General features: G+C 48.5%; 1 protein-coding gene across 1 annotated transcript in view; it reads right to left on the bottom strand.

Annotated features, from left to right (window-relative positions):
- Positions 1-11,597: 11,597 nt before the first annotated feature.
- USP43 (ubiquitin specific peptidase 43) overlaps positions 11,598-15,488 on the bottom strand; it is a 61,611-nt gene continuing 57,720 nt past the window's right edge. Inside the window, exon 16 of the mRNA XM_075559571.1 lies at positions 11,598-13,200. Coding sequence (XP_075415686.1) covers positions 12,136-13,200 — 1,065 coding nt within the window. The 3' untranslated portion in view covers positions 11,598-12,135. The remainder of the gene's footprint in view (positions 13,201-15,488) is intronic.

Raw genomic sequence — 15,488 nt, 5'->3', positions numbered from 1 at the left:
ACACACCTTCTCCAGCATTTGCTGTTTGGGTTTTGTGTTTGTTTTTAACTTTGTTGTCGGTGCTGGTGTGAGGTGGCACCTTAGCATTGTTTTGACTTGCACCTCTCAGATGGCTGGTGAGGGAGGGCAAGCCTCTCCTCATCTGTCCTTTGTCTGCCTGGAGGGCTTCTTTAGTGAGCTGTCTGTTCACATCCTCTGCCCAGTTGTAATTGCATTATGTATCTTTTCCTGGTTGGGGTATAGATTTTAGAGATTAGTCCCTTGTCCAGTGTATCACTGCAAAAATATTTCTCCCAGTCTGTCGGTCCTCTTTTCACTCGTTTGATGAAGCCTTCGGATGCAGGAGGCTTCTTTTAGGAGGACGCCAGTCATCTCCGTGTCTTCTGCTCGGTGTGTGCTTCAGTATGCGCGGCAGCGTGCGTATAGACTGTCTTAGAGTCCTGAAGTTTCTCCCGATTGTGTCATTGATGCTCTTTACAGTTCCATGGGCTCCATTTAGCTCCTTCAACCCACTCGAGTTCGTTTTTGAATATGGAACTAGGGATGGGTTCTGTTTCATTCTTCCGCCAATGGAACTCCATCTTCGCAAGCGCCATTTGTTGAAGAGACTAGCGCTTCCTTATTTAGTGTGTTGGGGCCTTTTGTCAAAACTGTGCTGTCCCTGGGTTCTCTATTGTCTTCCATTGGTCTACCCCTGGAAGACTGCGGTGCCAACACGAGGCAGCTTTGACAGCCGTGGCAGTGTGCTGGGTTCGGAGGGCTGGAAGGCATTGGCCCTGACTGTTCTTCTAAATAGTGATTGCTTATCCCGGTCTCTTTCCACTCCATAGAAAGTTGGTGATTCATTTTCCCATTTCTTTCCAGAAAGACACAGGGATCCCGGTTGGAATTTAATGATATTTATAGATTTCCTGGCATTCTTCCAGTTAGGTCGGTCTCTTTAGTTTTCTTGTAGTAGTGTTGTGTAGTTTTCTTGTAGTAGTGTTGTGTAGTTTTCTTGTAGTAGTGTTGTGTAGTTTTCTTGTAGTAGTGTTGTATAGTTTTCTTGCCCAAGTCTTTTATTTCTCTGGTGAGGCTTATTCCATCTTTTGTGTGGCGATTGTAATGATTCTATTGCTTGGTTTCCGTTTCAGAGCACTCTGGTTTGTACAGAGGAATCCGGCGGAGTTCTGTGTGTTGCTCCTGTACCCTGCCGTGTTGTCAACGCTTTCGATTATTTCCAACAACCTTCTCCACCACACTTTGCTCTAGCACCCGTATCTTCTGTGTTCCCGCCCTAGGGAGAGTACGGAGCACGGCAATGCTGTAAGAACTACTTTTTCTTAAGTTCCAGCTAGGATTTAGTGTGAGCTCCAAACCCATTCATGTTTTTTATCTGCCTTTGGCTCCCTTTAGAGACGTCCTTGTTAAATTATGGTAGAGGGTCTTAGCAATCACCCTGGAGCATAAAGATCTCCCAGGAATCTTGTCATCGACTAGCCCCTGGGTCAACTCTAACTTGCAGAGGCCCCTCTGCAGTCAGTCTTGTGACTCCAACCTGCCGGATTCACCTTTTCTCACTGTATTAGAGGTTACTGTTCATAAGGATTTAAGTGGGTGGTGCATTTTCAGTAGTTTTGCCTCTCCCTTTTCCTAGCTGCCTTAGTTTGGAAACTCTGCCAAAACCTGTCCATTATGAGTGATCCCGTTGGCATTTGGAGAAAACAATGGAATAGCTTCCAACATCACATCACCATGCAAGTCACCACGGTATGGCATTTCAACGGAGAGGAGTGCTCGACAGCTTGCAGGCAGCTGCACAGTGAACAAGTACAGTGGAAGCTAACAGGACGTCATGAATTCGTAATTAGGTATTGCTGTTACTGAAATGCTGGCCACTTGTATCCTGTGTCTTGCGGACGTTGCAGACACTGGCCTCACGTGAAACCCTCTTCACTGAAACGTGGCAGTGGTACTTTCTCACTTAAACTAGGCAGTAAACCTCAGCAAGGGAGATAGCAGCAACACGAAGAACATGAGGGACCGGGCACAGTTTTTTGTGTGTTTTTTGTCAGAGAAAAAAATGCATTTTCTTTACACGAAAACATGTATCAAAATGTCCCCAAAGCATCTATATTGCTTTTCTTTTTTCAATTTTTTAAAAACATTTTATTAGGGACTCATGCAACTCTGATAATCCATACCTACATCAATTGTGTAAAACAGATCTGTACATTCTTTGCCCTCATCAATTTCAAAGCATTTGCTCTCCACGTAAGCCCTTTGCATCAGGTCATTTTTTTCCCCTCCTTCCCCGCTGCCCCCTCCCTCATGAGCCCTTGATAATTTATAAATTATTATTTTGTCATATCTTTCCCTGTCTGATGTTTCCCTTCACCCCCTTTCTGTTGTCTGTTCCCCAGGGAGGAGGTCACATGTAGATCCTTGTAATTGGTTCCCTCTTTCCAACTCACTCATCCTCTACCCTCCCAGTATCGCCCCTCACACCTCTGGTCCTGAAGGGATCATCCGCCCTGGATTCCCTGTGCCTCCAGCTCCTATCTGCACCAGTCTACATCCTCTGCTCTATCCAGACTTGCAAGGTAGAATTCGGATCATGATAGTGGTGGGGTGGGGAGGAAGTCTTTAGGAACTGGAGGAAAGCTGTATTCTTCATTGGTGCTATGTCGCAGCACCCTGACTGACTCATCTCCTCCCCTAGCCCCCTCTGTGAGGGGATCTCCAGTGGCCGACAAATGGGCTTTGGGTCTCCACTGGGAACAGGGCACAGTTTTATTAAACATTTTTTCCCTACCTAATTGCAGGCTCCAACTTTCCAGACCTACCTCCATGTTCTCCCCTGCCTAACCACCAAACCAATGCTCCACATTTTAGGTTTTAAGGTAAGGGCAATACTAATTTCAGAATCCTAATTTCGACTTCAGAATACTAATTTCCTTAGCTGCTAGTGTAGCTCCTGCTGTAATAACTCAATCTCTACGTGAAGAATAGAAACATCACAACAATGTATTTCCAGCTCATAGCTAGAACCAATGTTCTTTATTTGGCAGGTAGTTTTTCTACATGCCGGGCGTCAGGCTCCCAGGTAGACTGCAGCTGGTAGATTAACCATCCCAAGTGCTTTGAGAAGGGACAGGGAGCCTGGAGTGAGCCCACCGCACTTAAACTCACATTCCGTCCATGTCAGACATGGGTCACCTCCTAGAAAGAAGGCTGGAACGTATGGTCCAGCGGAGTGTTCAAGGAGTGGAAATCACATTATCGATAGTGATCTCTAGCACAGCCTCCCAGCCCCACCCACCTCTCTAGTCTCACTTCTCGCCGCTCCCTCCTCTTGCCATGGTCAATTTCATCAACTGTCTCAGAGACGCCATGAGCACACGTTTCAGCCATGTTCATGTCACGGGGAAGGATGACTATCAATGGCACAAGGAAAATGAGATCACCACATACCAATGAACTAAACCCCATTTCTCACACGGTACATGAACCAGAGCACAACTCAAACTGGATCCAGGGCCCAAGTATGCCGATGAATTACATACTGTGCTTAGAAGAAAACCCAGGGGGTGACTTTGGGACCAGGTGTTTTACAATGGATTACCAGATAGGCCGGCAAACCCACAAGCAGCAAAACACAAGCTCAGTAGATGAGACCTACTAAAATGTTGTTCATCAAAAGACATCAGCCGAGTGAAAAGACAATTTCTAGAGGGGGAGGGATTTCTCAGGTACCCTGAATCTAGGAAGGATGTCATCTAACTTACTTATTGTAGTTTACCTCGCTCACTCCTTGTTTTCCCCTAGCAAATTAGCTTTACTTTCCCGTTTTCTCTGGCCCCACCTCAGTCTCTTTGGAATTGCTATGACTTTCTGTATTGCGTACAGGCCAGCGTGTTGGGCACAATGCCTCCTGGAAGGGGCAGATAATGCTGAGAATGATGAAGACACGGGAAGATCATGACAAGATTGCTTCGAGATCAGAAATGCCTCTCATTGATCTCATAGGATTGTTAGTAGCCAAAAAGCGAATTCCTGCTATCTGGTTAGTCAACAGAGACATCTTGAAATTACCCTAGCACTTAAGGATAATAGTCAGCGATTGTATCCTGTGATTATCCTGAAACGGGAGTTAATGTGAACGTCTGCATCTGATTTCCCCAGAGTGTGCGGGTTCCACAGTGAACAGGATGTAATCTCTAGGTACTCTGATTTTAAATGGGACTCTGCTCAGCTAACCTGCAGTGCTGTCAGACCACCTGCTGGTGTTCTGGGTGGGGGTGGGGGAGGGAAAGGAACCTATTTTCAAATATAGTTTATAGAGACCCGTTTATTGTGTCTTAAACAGGACAAGTACAAGACAAAAACAAATGATTCAGTGAAGGAGATCATCAGCCCAAGACCATAATGGCTGCTGAGGCCTCTTTGTCATTCAGTGATTTAAACAGGACTCGAAGAACAAAGGGAAACACCAGGAATGGTGATAGATGATGTCATCACATTTGTAGGCAGCATTACAAAAGCAGAGAAGGGCTGGCAGGTTGGGATATGTACATTCTTACAGATTAGAAAAATTCAGAAGATTAGTTCAGGGCCCTCCAACCAAGGCCTTCAGAGGATGACTCATGATTTATGTAATTCCCAACAAGGCCACACCCAGTACCCTTCCATAAACTCCACTGGCAGCTGCCTTTCAGGAGTTTTTCCCTCTACTTTGCCATTTTCTCTAGGACCTGACTGGCTTTCTCTCGACCATCAATTTCTTATCCTAACCTTGCCTTTTTAATATAAAACATTACACAGAAATTTCAAAGTAAATAAGTTCAGAGTTAAATAATATAATTTTTCCCAGTCATTTTATTGGGGAATCATGCAACTCATCACAATCCACATATACATCCATTGTGTCAAGCACATTTGTACATGTGCTATTATCATCATTCTCAAAACATTTCTTTCTACTTGAGCCCTTGATATCAGTTCCTCGTTTTTACCCTCCCTCCCTCACGAACCCTTGATAATTTATAAAGTATTATTATTTTGTCCTGTCTTACACTGTCTGATGTCTCCCTTCACCTACTTTTCTGTGTCCAACCCCCAGGGAGGGGGTTATATGTAGATTCTTGTAATCAGGTCCCCCTTTCTACCCCACCTTCCCTCCACCCTCCCGATAACGCTACTCGCACCACTGGTCCGGAGGGGTTCATCTGCCCTGGATTCCCTGTGTTTCCAGTTCCTTTCTGTATCTGTGTAAATCCTCTGGTCCACCCAGATTTTAAAGGTAGAATTGGGATCATGATAGTGGGGGTGGGGGGGGGAGGAAGCATTTAGGAACTAGAGGAAAGTTGTGTTTCATCGTTGCTACATCACACCCTGACTGGCTCATCTCTTTCCCGGGCCCTTCTGTAAGTGGATGTCCAATTGTCTACAGATGGACTTTGGGTCCCCTAAATCATCTAATTTAAATAAGAAAGGAAGCAGCACAGCATTTAAAAAGTTTTTAAGAATTGCAGTATGGGCCACACTTGAGATGGACGAGGAGCTGGATCTGCGGACACCAGGACAGGGTGGGGGAAGGAGATGCAGATATCTAGAAGCATCCGGAATTCTGTAAAATGTGAATTTTTTTAAAGGAGGTAAACTTTATCATTTCTAAGCCAAGACCAATGAACTATAATATTGGATATTGCTCAATGCAGTGACTTCTATATCACCATATTAACAAACCACTCTGCCATTGAGTCTCTGCTGACTCATAGCGACCACTGTGGGTTTCTGAGACTGTCAGTGTTGACGAGAGGTAGCTCCGGCTTTCTCCCGAGCTGGAGATGCAGCTGGTGGTTTTGAACCACCGACCATGCAGATCACAACCCTCACATAACCCCTGCACTGTACCACTTAAGACCCAAAGTAAATCTGTTGCCATGGATGGAGTCGATCTTGCCTCACAGGGACCCTACAGGTCAGAACAGAGCGGCCGCATTGTGTTTCTGAGGCTGGGCATCTTTATGGAAGCAAACCGCCTCATCTCTCTCCTACAGAGGGCTGGTGGGCTCATTGGTCCACCCACCGCACCACCCTTGCCCACCTACCAGACCCATTGCTGTTGAGTTGACCCCACATGGTGTCAGATAGCACCGTTTTCCACACCGTGTTCAATGGTCTGTTTGTTTAAATAAGTGCCACGCCTGCCTTCATGGGGTGCCTCAGTGTGGACTTGAACCACCAGCCTTTCAGTCAGCAGCCAAGTGCGTTAACCATTAACACCGCTCAAGGACTCTGATGCAGATACATTTGCGGTAAATTCTGCTGGAACGTTAGCGGCTATGATATTAAGAGTGTGCTGGTCTGGTTCACACAATCCAGAGCTGGCTGTAGTCAAACACCCAAACTCACTGCCATAAAGTCAGGTCTGAATCATGGCGACCCTATAGGACTTGTTAGAACTGACTGCTCAGGTGGGTTTCTAAGACTATAACTCTTCACCAAAGTAGAAAGCCTCATCTTGCTCCTTCAGAGCAGTTTATGATTTCGAACTACTGACCTTGTGGTCTTTCTGCTTGAGCCCTTAGTATAATCTCCTCTTTTCCTCCCCTCTCCCCCACTCTTCCACCCTCATGAAGCCTTGATGATTTATAAATTATTTTTATTTTCATATTTTACACCATCTGCTGTCTCCCTTCACCCACGTTTCTATTGTTCGTTGCCCTGGGTGTGTGTGTGGGGGGGGGCTTTGCACACCAATCATTGTGATCCGTTACCTCCTTCTCCCCTCCTCTCCCCTTCCCCTACCCTCATGGTGCCACTACTCCAATTATTGTTCCTGACGGGCTTATCTGCCCTGAATTTTGTGTGCCAAGAGCTCTTATCTGTATCATTGTACACGCTCTGGTCTAGCCAGATTTGTAAGGTAGAACTGGGGTCATGATAGTGGGGAGCGGGAAGCATTAAAGAACTAGAGCAGTGGTTCTCAGCCTTCTTAATGCCGCGGCCCTTTCAACAGTTTCTCATGTTGTGGTGAGCCCCCAACCATAAAATTATTTTCGTTGCTACTTCATCACTGTCATGTTGCTACTGTTATGAATCGGATGACCCCTGTGAAAGGGTTGTTTGGCGACCCCCAAGGGGTCGAGACCCACAGGTTGAGAACCACTGACCTAGAGGAATGATGTGTGTTTTGTCCGTGCTATACTGCACCCTGACTGACTCATCCCTTCCTTGTGACCCTTCTGTGAGGGGAGTTATGTCTTAATTACGATGAATAACCCCTAAATTTTCCAGGTTCAGAAAACTGGAACTCTGACATGAATCAGTGTCTTAACTTTTCACCCAACTCCCTGATCTGAGTCAGCTAGCAAATCCAGACTTCCTTAAGGGGCAGGAAGCACCATGAGGCAAAGATCCGATTATGGTACTGCATCTGTCCCATAGCACGTTCTATCACTCCCCAAAGAAGCCCTAGCCATTTACCTGGCTGACCCTAATCTCCGGAAACCCAGACCAGCACTGGGCTTGTCTGAGTGGGGCTGATGGTAACTGGAAAAATGGATGTCAACGAGACAGCAAGACTGAGGGGCAGTGACGGTGGAGCAGTGGGATCCTCACCTTCCATGTGGGAGGCTTTGGGTTCAATTCCTGACTTGCACACCTCGAGTGTAATCCCTACCCACCTCTCAGTGGAGACTTATGTGTTGCTATGATACTAAATAAGTTTGGGTGAAGCTTCCAGTCTGAGAAACTAGGAAGAAAGGCCTGGAAAGCTCTTTTCTAAAACTGAAAAATTAACACCTCACTGTCATTGAGTTGATTCCAACTCATAGTGCTGCTACAGGACAGGGTAAAACTTCTCCTGAGGGTTTCCCAGACGGTAACTTTTTACAGGAGTAGATGTACCCCTATTTCTCCCTCTCCTCCAAACTCGCCAAGGAAATCCCTATGGCTCACAACGGATCAAGGAAATAGTGCAGAGCCAGACAGCATGTTGCTCCAGTGTGCCGGTGGCTGTGCACTGGGGCAGACTCAACAGCTAACGGTAACCCCGAGTTTGCAGCATGGCAGGTGCAGTGCAAACAGGGCCCCTTCTCAGGGATATCTCAGCGTCCTGCGTGTCGAATTGACCAGATGGCCTGAGCAAGGAACGGAACATCCTCATTGGTTTCCCTCTGGCAAGTCTCACAGGATCCTATTTATGTGTGATGCTTAGATCAGGAGGGCAGAATGGTGAAGTATGCAACAAAGTCTATTCAAGGCACTCAGAGGCTTCCCTTGAGTTGAACAACAATGAATAGGGCTATTCAAGCGAAGACCTTGAACTTGGTGGCAATGTGAGTGACCCGAAGTGGCCGATCCTGGGTGATTGACAGCAGATGCCTGAGTCACTAGAGTCATCCTACTATAAGACAAAAGTCATGTAAGGAAATGATGGCAGGGGCAGGCAGACGTTGCTGCAGCAGTCCCTCCCTGCCGAAAACTGGATCAAAAACAACACTGCATCCCAGGAAGAATCAGAACGGAATGTTACCATGACTCAAAGCATGCTGTGTTCCAACCCTTTCACCTCTCCATTTGGTTCCACAGTTTTATTACCACAAAAGAGGCCTCGGTCTTGGGGAATGCGTGCACTCGTCAGTCTTAGGTAGTGAGGCCACCTGCAGGGGCTTTTGAGGGGATGAATGAAGGAAGGAACGAATGAATAAGTACAGCTCCTGTCATCAATCAATACAAGCAATTGGTCTGTGTGTTTTCCTGTATTTGGATGATCAAGAATTTCCAGAGATAAGGTTAATAAGGTTAAGCACAGTACTTCTGAGCATTGGATCCCAAGTCAGAATGTCCTGCTGTGCTAGGCCGGGTTGACTAGAGAAACAAGTCCAGGGGCATTCACAGATGTTTAGGAAAGAGCATTATACTAAAAAGCAATTGAATAGAGAAAACATCCCAGCCCAGTCCGGATCACGTCCATATGTCTGATACTGTGGGTACAAAAAACTTTATCCCCAGGGTGTTCCCCCATATGATATGCCAAACCTAAGATGCTGCTTGCTAACACATGGTCAATGTCTATACACTTGGAGTTCACCTGCTTAAAGATGATCTCCCTGGGGGTTATCAGCCATCTACAGCAGTCAGACTATTGTCTGTCCCACCCCAGGTGGTCTCCACTCCCTGCTGATAAGGATAGTGGATTATTTCCCTGAAGGGGAGCCCAAAGGCAAGGTTAAGTCAACTCAAGGATCTAGGTTAGGCTGCCATCTTGACTTTGGAGTCAGCCCATCTTGTCACATGTGTACCCCTAGTGCCTCCCCTTCCTATTGCGTGTACACCCCTAGCTTGTCCCCTCCTGGTGCATGTATGCCTATGGTGCAACCCCTTCCTGGTAGGATGTAAACAGGGGGGCTTGCATGATTGGAAATATATTTGCTCTCTCTGCAGGGACCTGGCTGCTGAGATCATGGCCGTCCAGGAGGTTAACAATTGTATGCCTTATCTTGTCTGATATCTAATTTTACCCCTCAATTACACAACTGCCCTTTGGGTCCATTTGATTGTGGGGGCTGGTACCCCACATGATACTAGTCCATAATTCTTCTTCACACTCACTCAGCACATGGAATGATGCCAAGTGCAGGAAAAACACAGCCTGGTGGGTGAAAAGTTCTGTGGATCCAATGCTGGTGGAAGCATCTCAGCACTGGTGCTGGCTCCTCCAGCTCTCTGAGTGTCTCCTCCACAGGAAGGTGAAGGAGAGAGAGGAAGTTCCCAGAATCCTTGTGAGACCTGATTGGCAGGCTTGTTTCCACCCCTTAATGCTTAATATCCTCAAGTTGACCCGAGATCAGCGACGTGAGCTTGAGTAAGTTACTTCATCTCTCTGTCCTTCACTTTGCTCCTCCATAAACAGAACTGATTGAGTGCTCAGAAGGCATTTAGGAGAGTTGCCTTGCACAGTGAATGTGTGACCGTGTTGGTTAGCAACAACTAGTGCATGTCTAGCCAGTGCAATCCAGCCAGCAGAGTCCTCGGTTAGCTCACCAACTCTCGGGTGAAATCCTGCTGTCAGGACCTGGAATGCCTGATGCATCACATACGAGGGGGCTTCCAAAAGTTCCCGAACATTTCCCCATTATCTTTTAACTCCACATGTTTCATCTTGCTCTCCAGCCTCCTGCCTGAAGGTGCCTAGCTCGCTTGCTAGGGTTTGGCAAGTGCGCTATAGTCGCTTCGCTTTGCGGGTTAGGAAGCCCATCGCAGGCTGCCTTGCACAGGTCTCCTGGTTCTGCTGCTGCTGCTGTTTCTCTGCCACTATTCTGTCTGCTACCACCTCTCACCATTGCACACTATCTCCAGTGTTACAGCTGTCTCCTGGGTCTAAGAACTCCCTCTATTCCTTGCTCTTCTTGGTGGTAATGGGGCCCTGTTCAGCTTCTAGGATTGGCTCCCTTGAGGCCCAGGAGCATGGGAATTGGTCAGTCTTCTTGGTGGGCCACAAACACTGTATTCGCACAGTTCCACTCAATCACTTCACGGAGTTACAAGACGTTGGCTAGAAGCGGGGGGCATAAGAAGGTACTGCAATGCATTACACTGACTAACTAACTAACTAACTAACTAACTAACTAACTAACTAACTAACTAACTAACTAACTAACATATAGGTCAGGACAAGAGTTTCCTGCTTTGTGATCTCAGTTACTTCTCCCACTGTTGCTCACAGCTCACGGACACAAGAGCCAAATCCACTGCCATGGACTCAATCCCAAGGCTGAAAATATCTCCAGAAGACATCGCCACCTTTCTTTCTTTCACCAAGTCAAGCCAGTTGCCACCCCACTCATGGTGCCCCCCCGTGGTACACACAGTACAGCTGTGCCCCAGGGGCACAAGCCTGTGGCCTTTTGGAAGCAGATCGCCAGGCCTTGTTCAGAGTCTCTTCATGGGTTTGGACCACCAACCCTTCCATGGCAAGTAGAATGCTTAGCTACTTGTACTGCACCCCCCCCCCCCCGTCAGTCAGCCACAAGGCTGCCTGACACGCAGCCAGTATAAGCCCTCAAGAGGGAGAGGAGTCGCTGGGGTAATTTGATGTAGCACCTATTTTTTTAGGGACCAAAGCCAGTATTTTCCATTGTCAAGTTGTGACTCTGAATCAGTAGCTAAGCTTCCACGGCAGGGCCACAGCGCAGTCACGTGTCACAAAGCAGCAGCAATTCACACAACCGCTCGCATATTTTCAGTGGTGGACTTTTATTAAAATTATTCATGGAGCTCACATTTATTATTATTTTTTAAAGTTTCTCTTTTCCTACTACCAAAATAGTTGTCTTTTTAAAAAATACCTTGAAAAATCTTTAATAGTTATTTTGTTATATATTAAATAGTCTCTTAAAATCACAATCATTTCTCTCCAACGCCCCCAAGCATTTTGACTTAAATTCCTGTTACCTTTATTTATCTCTTAAATGCTTTATCGCAGAGAAACACTGAAAAACATAGGCTACTCCTAATATATATATATATATGTGGATAAATATATATATACGTATGTATATATAATTAAAAGGAGTAGTCAATCACAACACCTGACATAAATAATAGTCATATTAATAGCGTTATATTCAAAGGTTTGCCCATATCCAAATGATTTTTTTGAACAAGTGTTCAAATCCTCAAAACTCACCTCCATTGAGCCAGTTCTGACTCATAGGGTCCTTCCTACAGGACAGGGTAGAATGCCCTGCGGGTTTCCAGAGTGTAAATCTGGGAACAGAAAGTCTCATCTTCCTGCCCCAGCAGGATCATTTAAAAATCAGGCTCACCCTGAAACGGTACTGCTGACCCAGCCGCCCCCTCTAGTGGCCCAACAGTGCGAAGCAGCCGACCACACAGAACCGTCTTTGGGTATGGGACATCCAACAGGAGTTGTAACATGCCCACTGGCTCGACAGAGCACCCCCTCTCAACCCAGACTGCCCCCTGGTGTGCCAGACCATGGCAGCTCCTCTGTGCAAAGTTGCAAGAATGTCAGCCAGTTTTACACCATCAAAAATGAAATCCGTGGGGGGGAAATCCCATGATCAGAAATCCGTTTCCACGAATTTTTTTTTTAGCCTTCCCGCCTCTTACTGGAAACAACTGTCAAAAGCTGGATTCTGGTAACGTCTTCTTCCGGCCCAAGGAAAAGGTGTGGTATTTCACCCTTTGCAGGGTGGTGCCGTAGGAAGTCTGCTCCCCGGGAACACGCCTCTGGAAAGAGCCCAAGGTGCTGCCGGTCGGGTGCCTGCTGGCTTTGCGTGGGAGGCGGAAGGAGCTGGGTGCTGAGCGCACATCCCTCTCCAGGGAGCCGCCGGGCGCCCGGGTCAGGCTCTCTGTGACTCCCAGGGCAGTGGGCGGGGCTCGCGCCTGCACCCCGGAAGCTGTGCCTGGCCTGTCCTGTAGCAGGGCACCGGGGGGTCCCTGGGGGCAAACCTCTGCCCCTTCGCCCTTCCTCTTGTTCTCTTTCTTCCAAAACACAGACCTCAGGAGGGTGAGTGTCCCCTGCTGGAAGCCATCAGAGTCCCTTTTCTCGGCGCCAGGCCCTGGCAGGGCCCCTATGTGGTGACTGTCCTTGCTGTTCCCATGGAGGCCCATGGTGAAGGGGGACGTAGTCCTGTTACTGCCCCGGGGGCTGCTCACCCTACTGTTCCCGGTCCTCTGGCCCTCCGGTCGGGGCCGCAACTCCCTCTCGCTCTCCGCGCAGGGCGTCACGGGGAGGGGCAGGTCAAACTGCCGGGGCAGCCTGATCTCCTGGTTTGCGCCTTCTCTTACTTTCCTTGCTGCGTTTAGACCATCGGAGTTCCCAGGGGGTGGACAGTGGTTGGGGTGGGGCACTGTGGCCTGGGCCTGGGCGCCCCCACCGGCTCGCTCCCTGTCCTCACCATGCGCATCCGGGGCCACATTTGCGCTGGGCGCCGCCGGCCTCCCCTGCCCAGCCGCGGCGCGGGTCAGCAGCGGCACGATGGACCGGCTGGTGGACCGAGGTCTCCGTTTGGACTCCAAGTACTCCACCAACTCCACGGACGCGCCGGGCGGTTTCTCCCGGGATCCGAAAGACCACCGGAGGGGCATGGTCTTGAAGGGCCCCTGCTTCACTCGGGGTGGGGTGGACGCCTTCACGCTGATGCTTCTGCCCCGGTTACCGCTCACCCGGGGCCTGGGCGGCAGCTCTGGGAAAACAGACACCAAGATCGTTAGTGCCCAGAGAATCCGCCTTGCACAACACAAAGCGCAACTACAGTGCTGCTGCGTATTAGACAAATACAGTCAGGCGCTATTCTGGATCTACAAGCCCTGGTTGCATAGTGGTTATGCATTGGGCTGGTACCTCAAAGTCAGCAGTTCAAAACCACCAGCCACTGGTCGGGAGAAAGAGGAGGCTGACTTACAGTCTTGGAAACTCACAAGGCCCGTGGTGCCCTGCCCTAGAAGGAAGCTATGCGTCAGAGTCAACTCAATGGCAGTGAGTGCCTGAGTGATTGAGTATCAGATGCCCCCAGGAAGCAATGAGTTACACATGGGCTGGTGTGTAACTTGCTGAGCAGATGCCAGCTTCATGCCAGAAAACAGCAGGAGGTCCGCTTCAATAAAGACTTGGAGCCCTCCCGATAGAAGCTAGATCAAATACATCATCAATAAACCAAGTTTGGGCTCAAGTGGAAGGCAAATGTTTTGAGAATGATGACAGCAACAAATTGCTCTTGGCGCGATGGATGGATGAACAGTGATAAGAATTGTACGAGCCCCCCCAAAATGATTAAAAAAAACTTTTAAAACCATTCTTAAAATTTTATTGGGGGCTTGCACAACTCTTATCACAATCCATCCATCCATTGTGTCAAGCACATTTGTACATTTGCTGCATCATCATTCACAAAACATTTACTTTTTACTTGAGCCCTTGGTATCAGCTCCTCAGTTTTCCCCTATCTCCCTGTCACCCTCCCTCGTAATCCCTTGATAATTTATAAATTATTATTTTGTCATGTCTTACACTGTCTGACATCTCCCTTCACCGACTTTTCTGCTGTCCGACCCCCAGGGAGGAGGTTATATGAATATAATCGGTTCCCCCTTTTTACCCCTCCTTGCCTGCACCCTCCCGGTATCGCCACTCTCAGCACTGGTCCTAAAGGGATCATCGGTCCCGGATTCCCTGTGTTTCCTAAAAACAATTTTTTTAAACAACCTTGGAAATTCAATGGTGCAGTTCTACTGTCCCCTAGGGTCCCTACGAAGCAGAACTGACTTGGTGTCAATGATTCATGTGGACACATATCGTGCCGATTCTGGCCATGGAGTGCCTGCGTGCCTGTGCTGCTCTGCTCACCTAGAGGCCAGAAGTTCAACCTCACACAGCGGTGCGGGGCTGGTGATCTGCCTATGTAAGCTTTACAGACTCGAGAACCCTGCAGAGAAGTTCCACTTTGTTACATCTGGGGCCAGGGCTGGAAGCCATCCGTTGACAACAGGTGTGCTTTGGAATTCTAAGCAGGAGGCATGGTTGGCTCCACGGTGGCATTCGTGTGGTTTGGTTCCCAGTCAGCCCTCCTCTGACACAGCGGCCACCTGGCTGTCACTGGCGGCATGTGTGTTGCTATGATGCCGGGCAGGTTTCAGCAGAGCTTCCAGACTACGACAGACGAGGAAGAAAAGCCTGGCGATCTACTTCCGAACATCAGCCAGTGAAAACCCTAGGGATCACAAGGGCCCAGCCCTCGCCCCGTCACAGGGCAGGTGCAAGACCAGGCAGCAGTTCACTCCATTGCCCAGGGGGTCACTGCCACTGGTTGGGGCCAACTCGACAATAACCAGCAACAATGACGTTGGGTGTTGAAGATACCAGGGAGCCAGACCATCCAGTTTCTGCCCTCATGGAATTCCAGTCTATTCACTCACTGTTCCAGGGGAAGTCCATTTACATCTATTTGAACCCACCAGGAAACTGGAAGGGGTTGACAGAGAGAGAGGGTCACTGTGAGTTAGCGTAGATTGGTGGTGGTGGGTTTGGTTTGCTGATTTGCAGTCCTGGAGAAAGGACCCATCCTTTGAAACACACAGCCCCTGGGGGACAAGGAGAGTCGCATGCATTGAGAGTAAGCCTCAAGGCTCAGAACTCCAGCTTTCATGCTCGGCAGCTGTCCATTCTCAACATGCTGGCTCATCAGGGGGCAGGATGAGTCCGCACCGCTGCCACACACCCAGGAAGCAGATGCGAGAGTCGAAGGCATGTGTCATCTTGGCTTGGGCTGGCCTCCCAGTCATAGGACCAAATACTGGCCTTGTTCTCCAGGAGTGGTTAGATGGGCTCCCCTGGGTAGAGCCGATTACCTTCCAGAATGGAATGCAGCAGCTGCTGCTGCGTGGTGGTTGGGGACTCATGACGACAAAATGCTCCCAGTCCTGTACCAGCCCCCCCACGATTATGAACCGTGGGGTCCCCCACTGGCTGATTT

This window comes from Tenrec ecaudatus, chromosome 10 (assembly GCF_050624435.1).
Source record: "Tenrec ecaudatus isolate mTenEca1 chromosome 10, mTenEca1.hap1, whole genome shotgun sequence".
In the NCBI taxonomy this organism is placed as follows: domain Eukaryota; kingdom Metazoa; phylum Chordata; class Mammalia; order Afrosoricida; family Tenrecidae; genus Tenrec; species Tenrec ecaudatus.
This window is presented reverse-complemented; position numbering and strand designations above follow the sequence as displayed.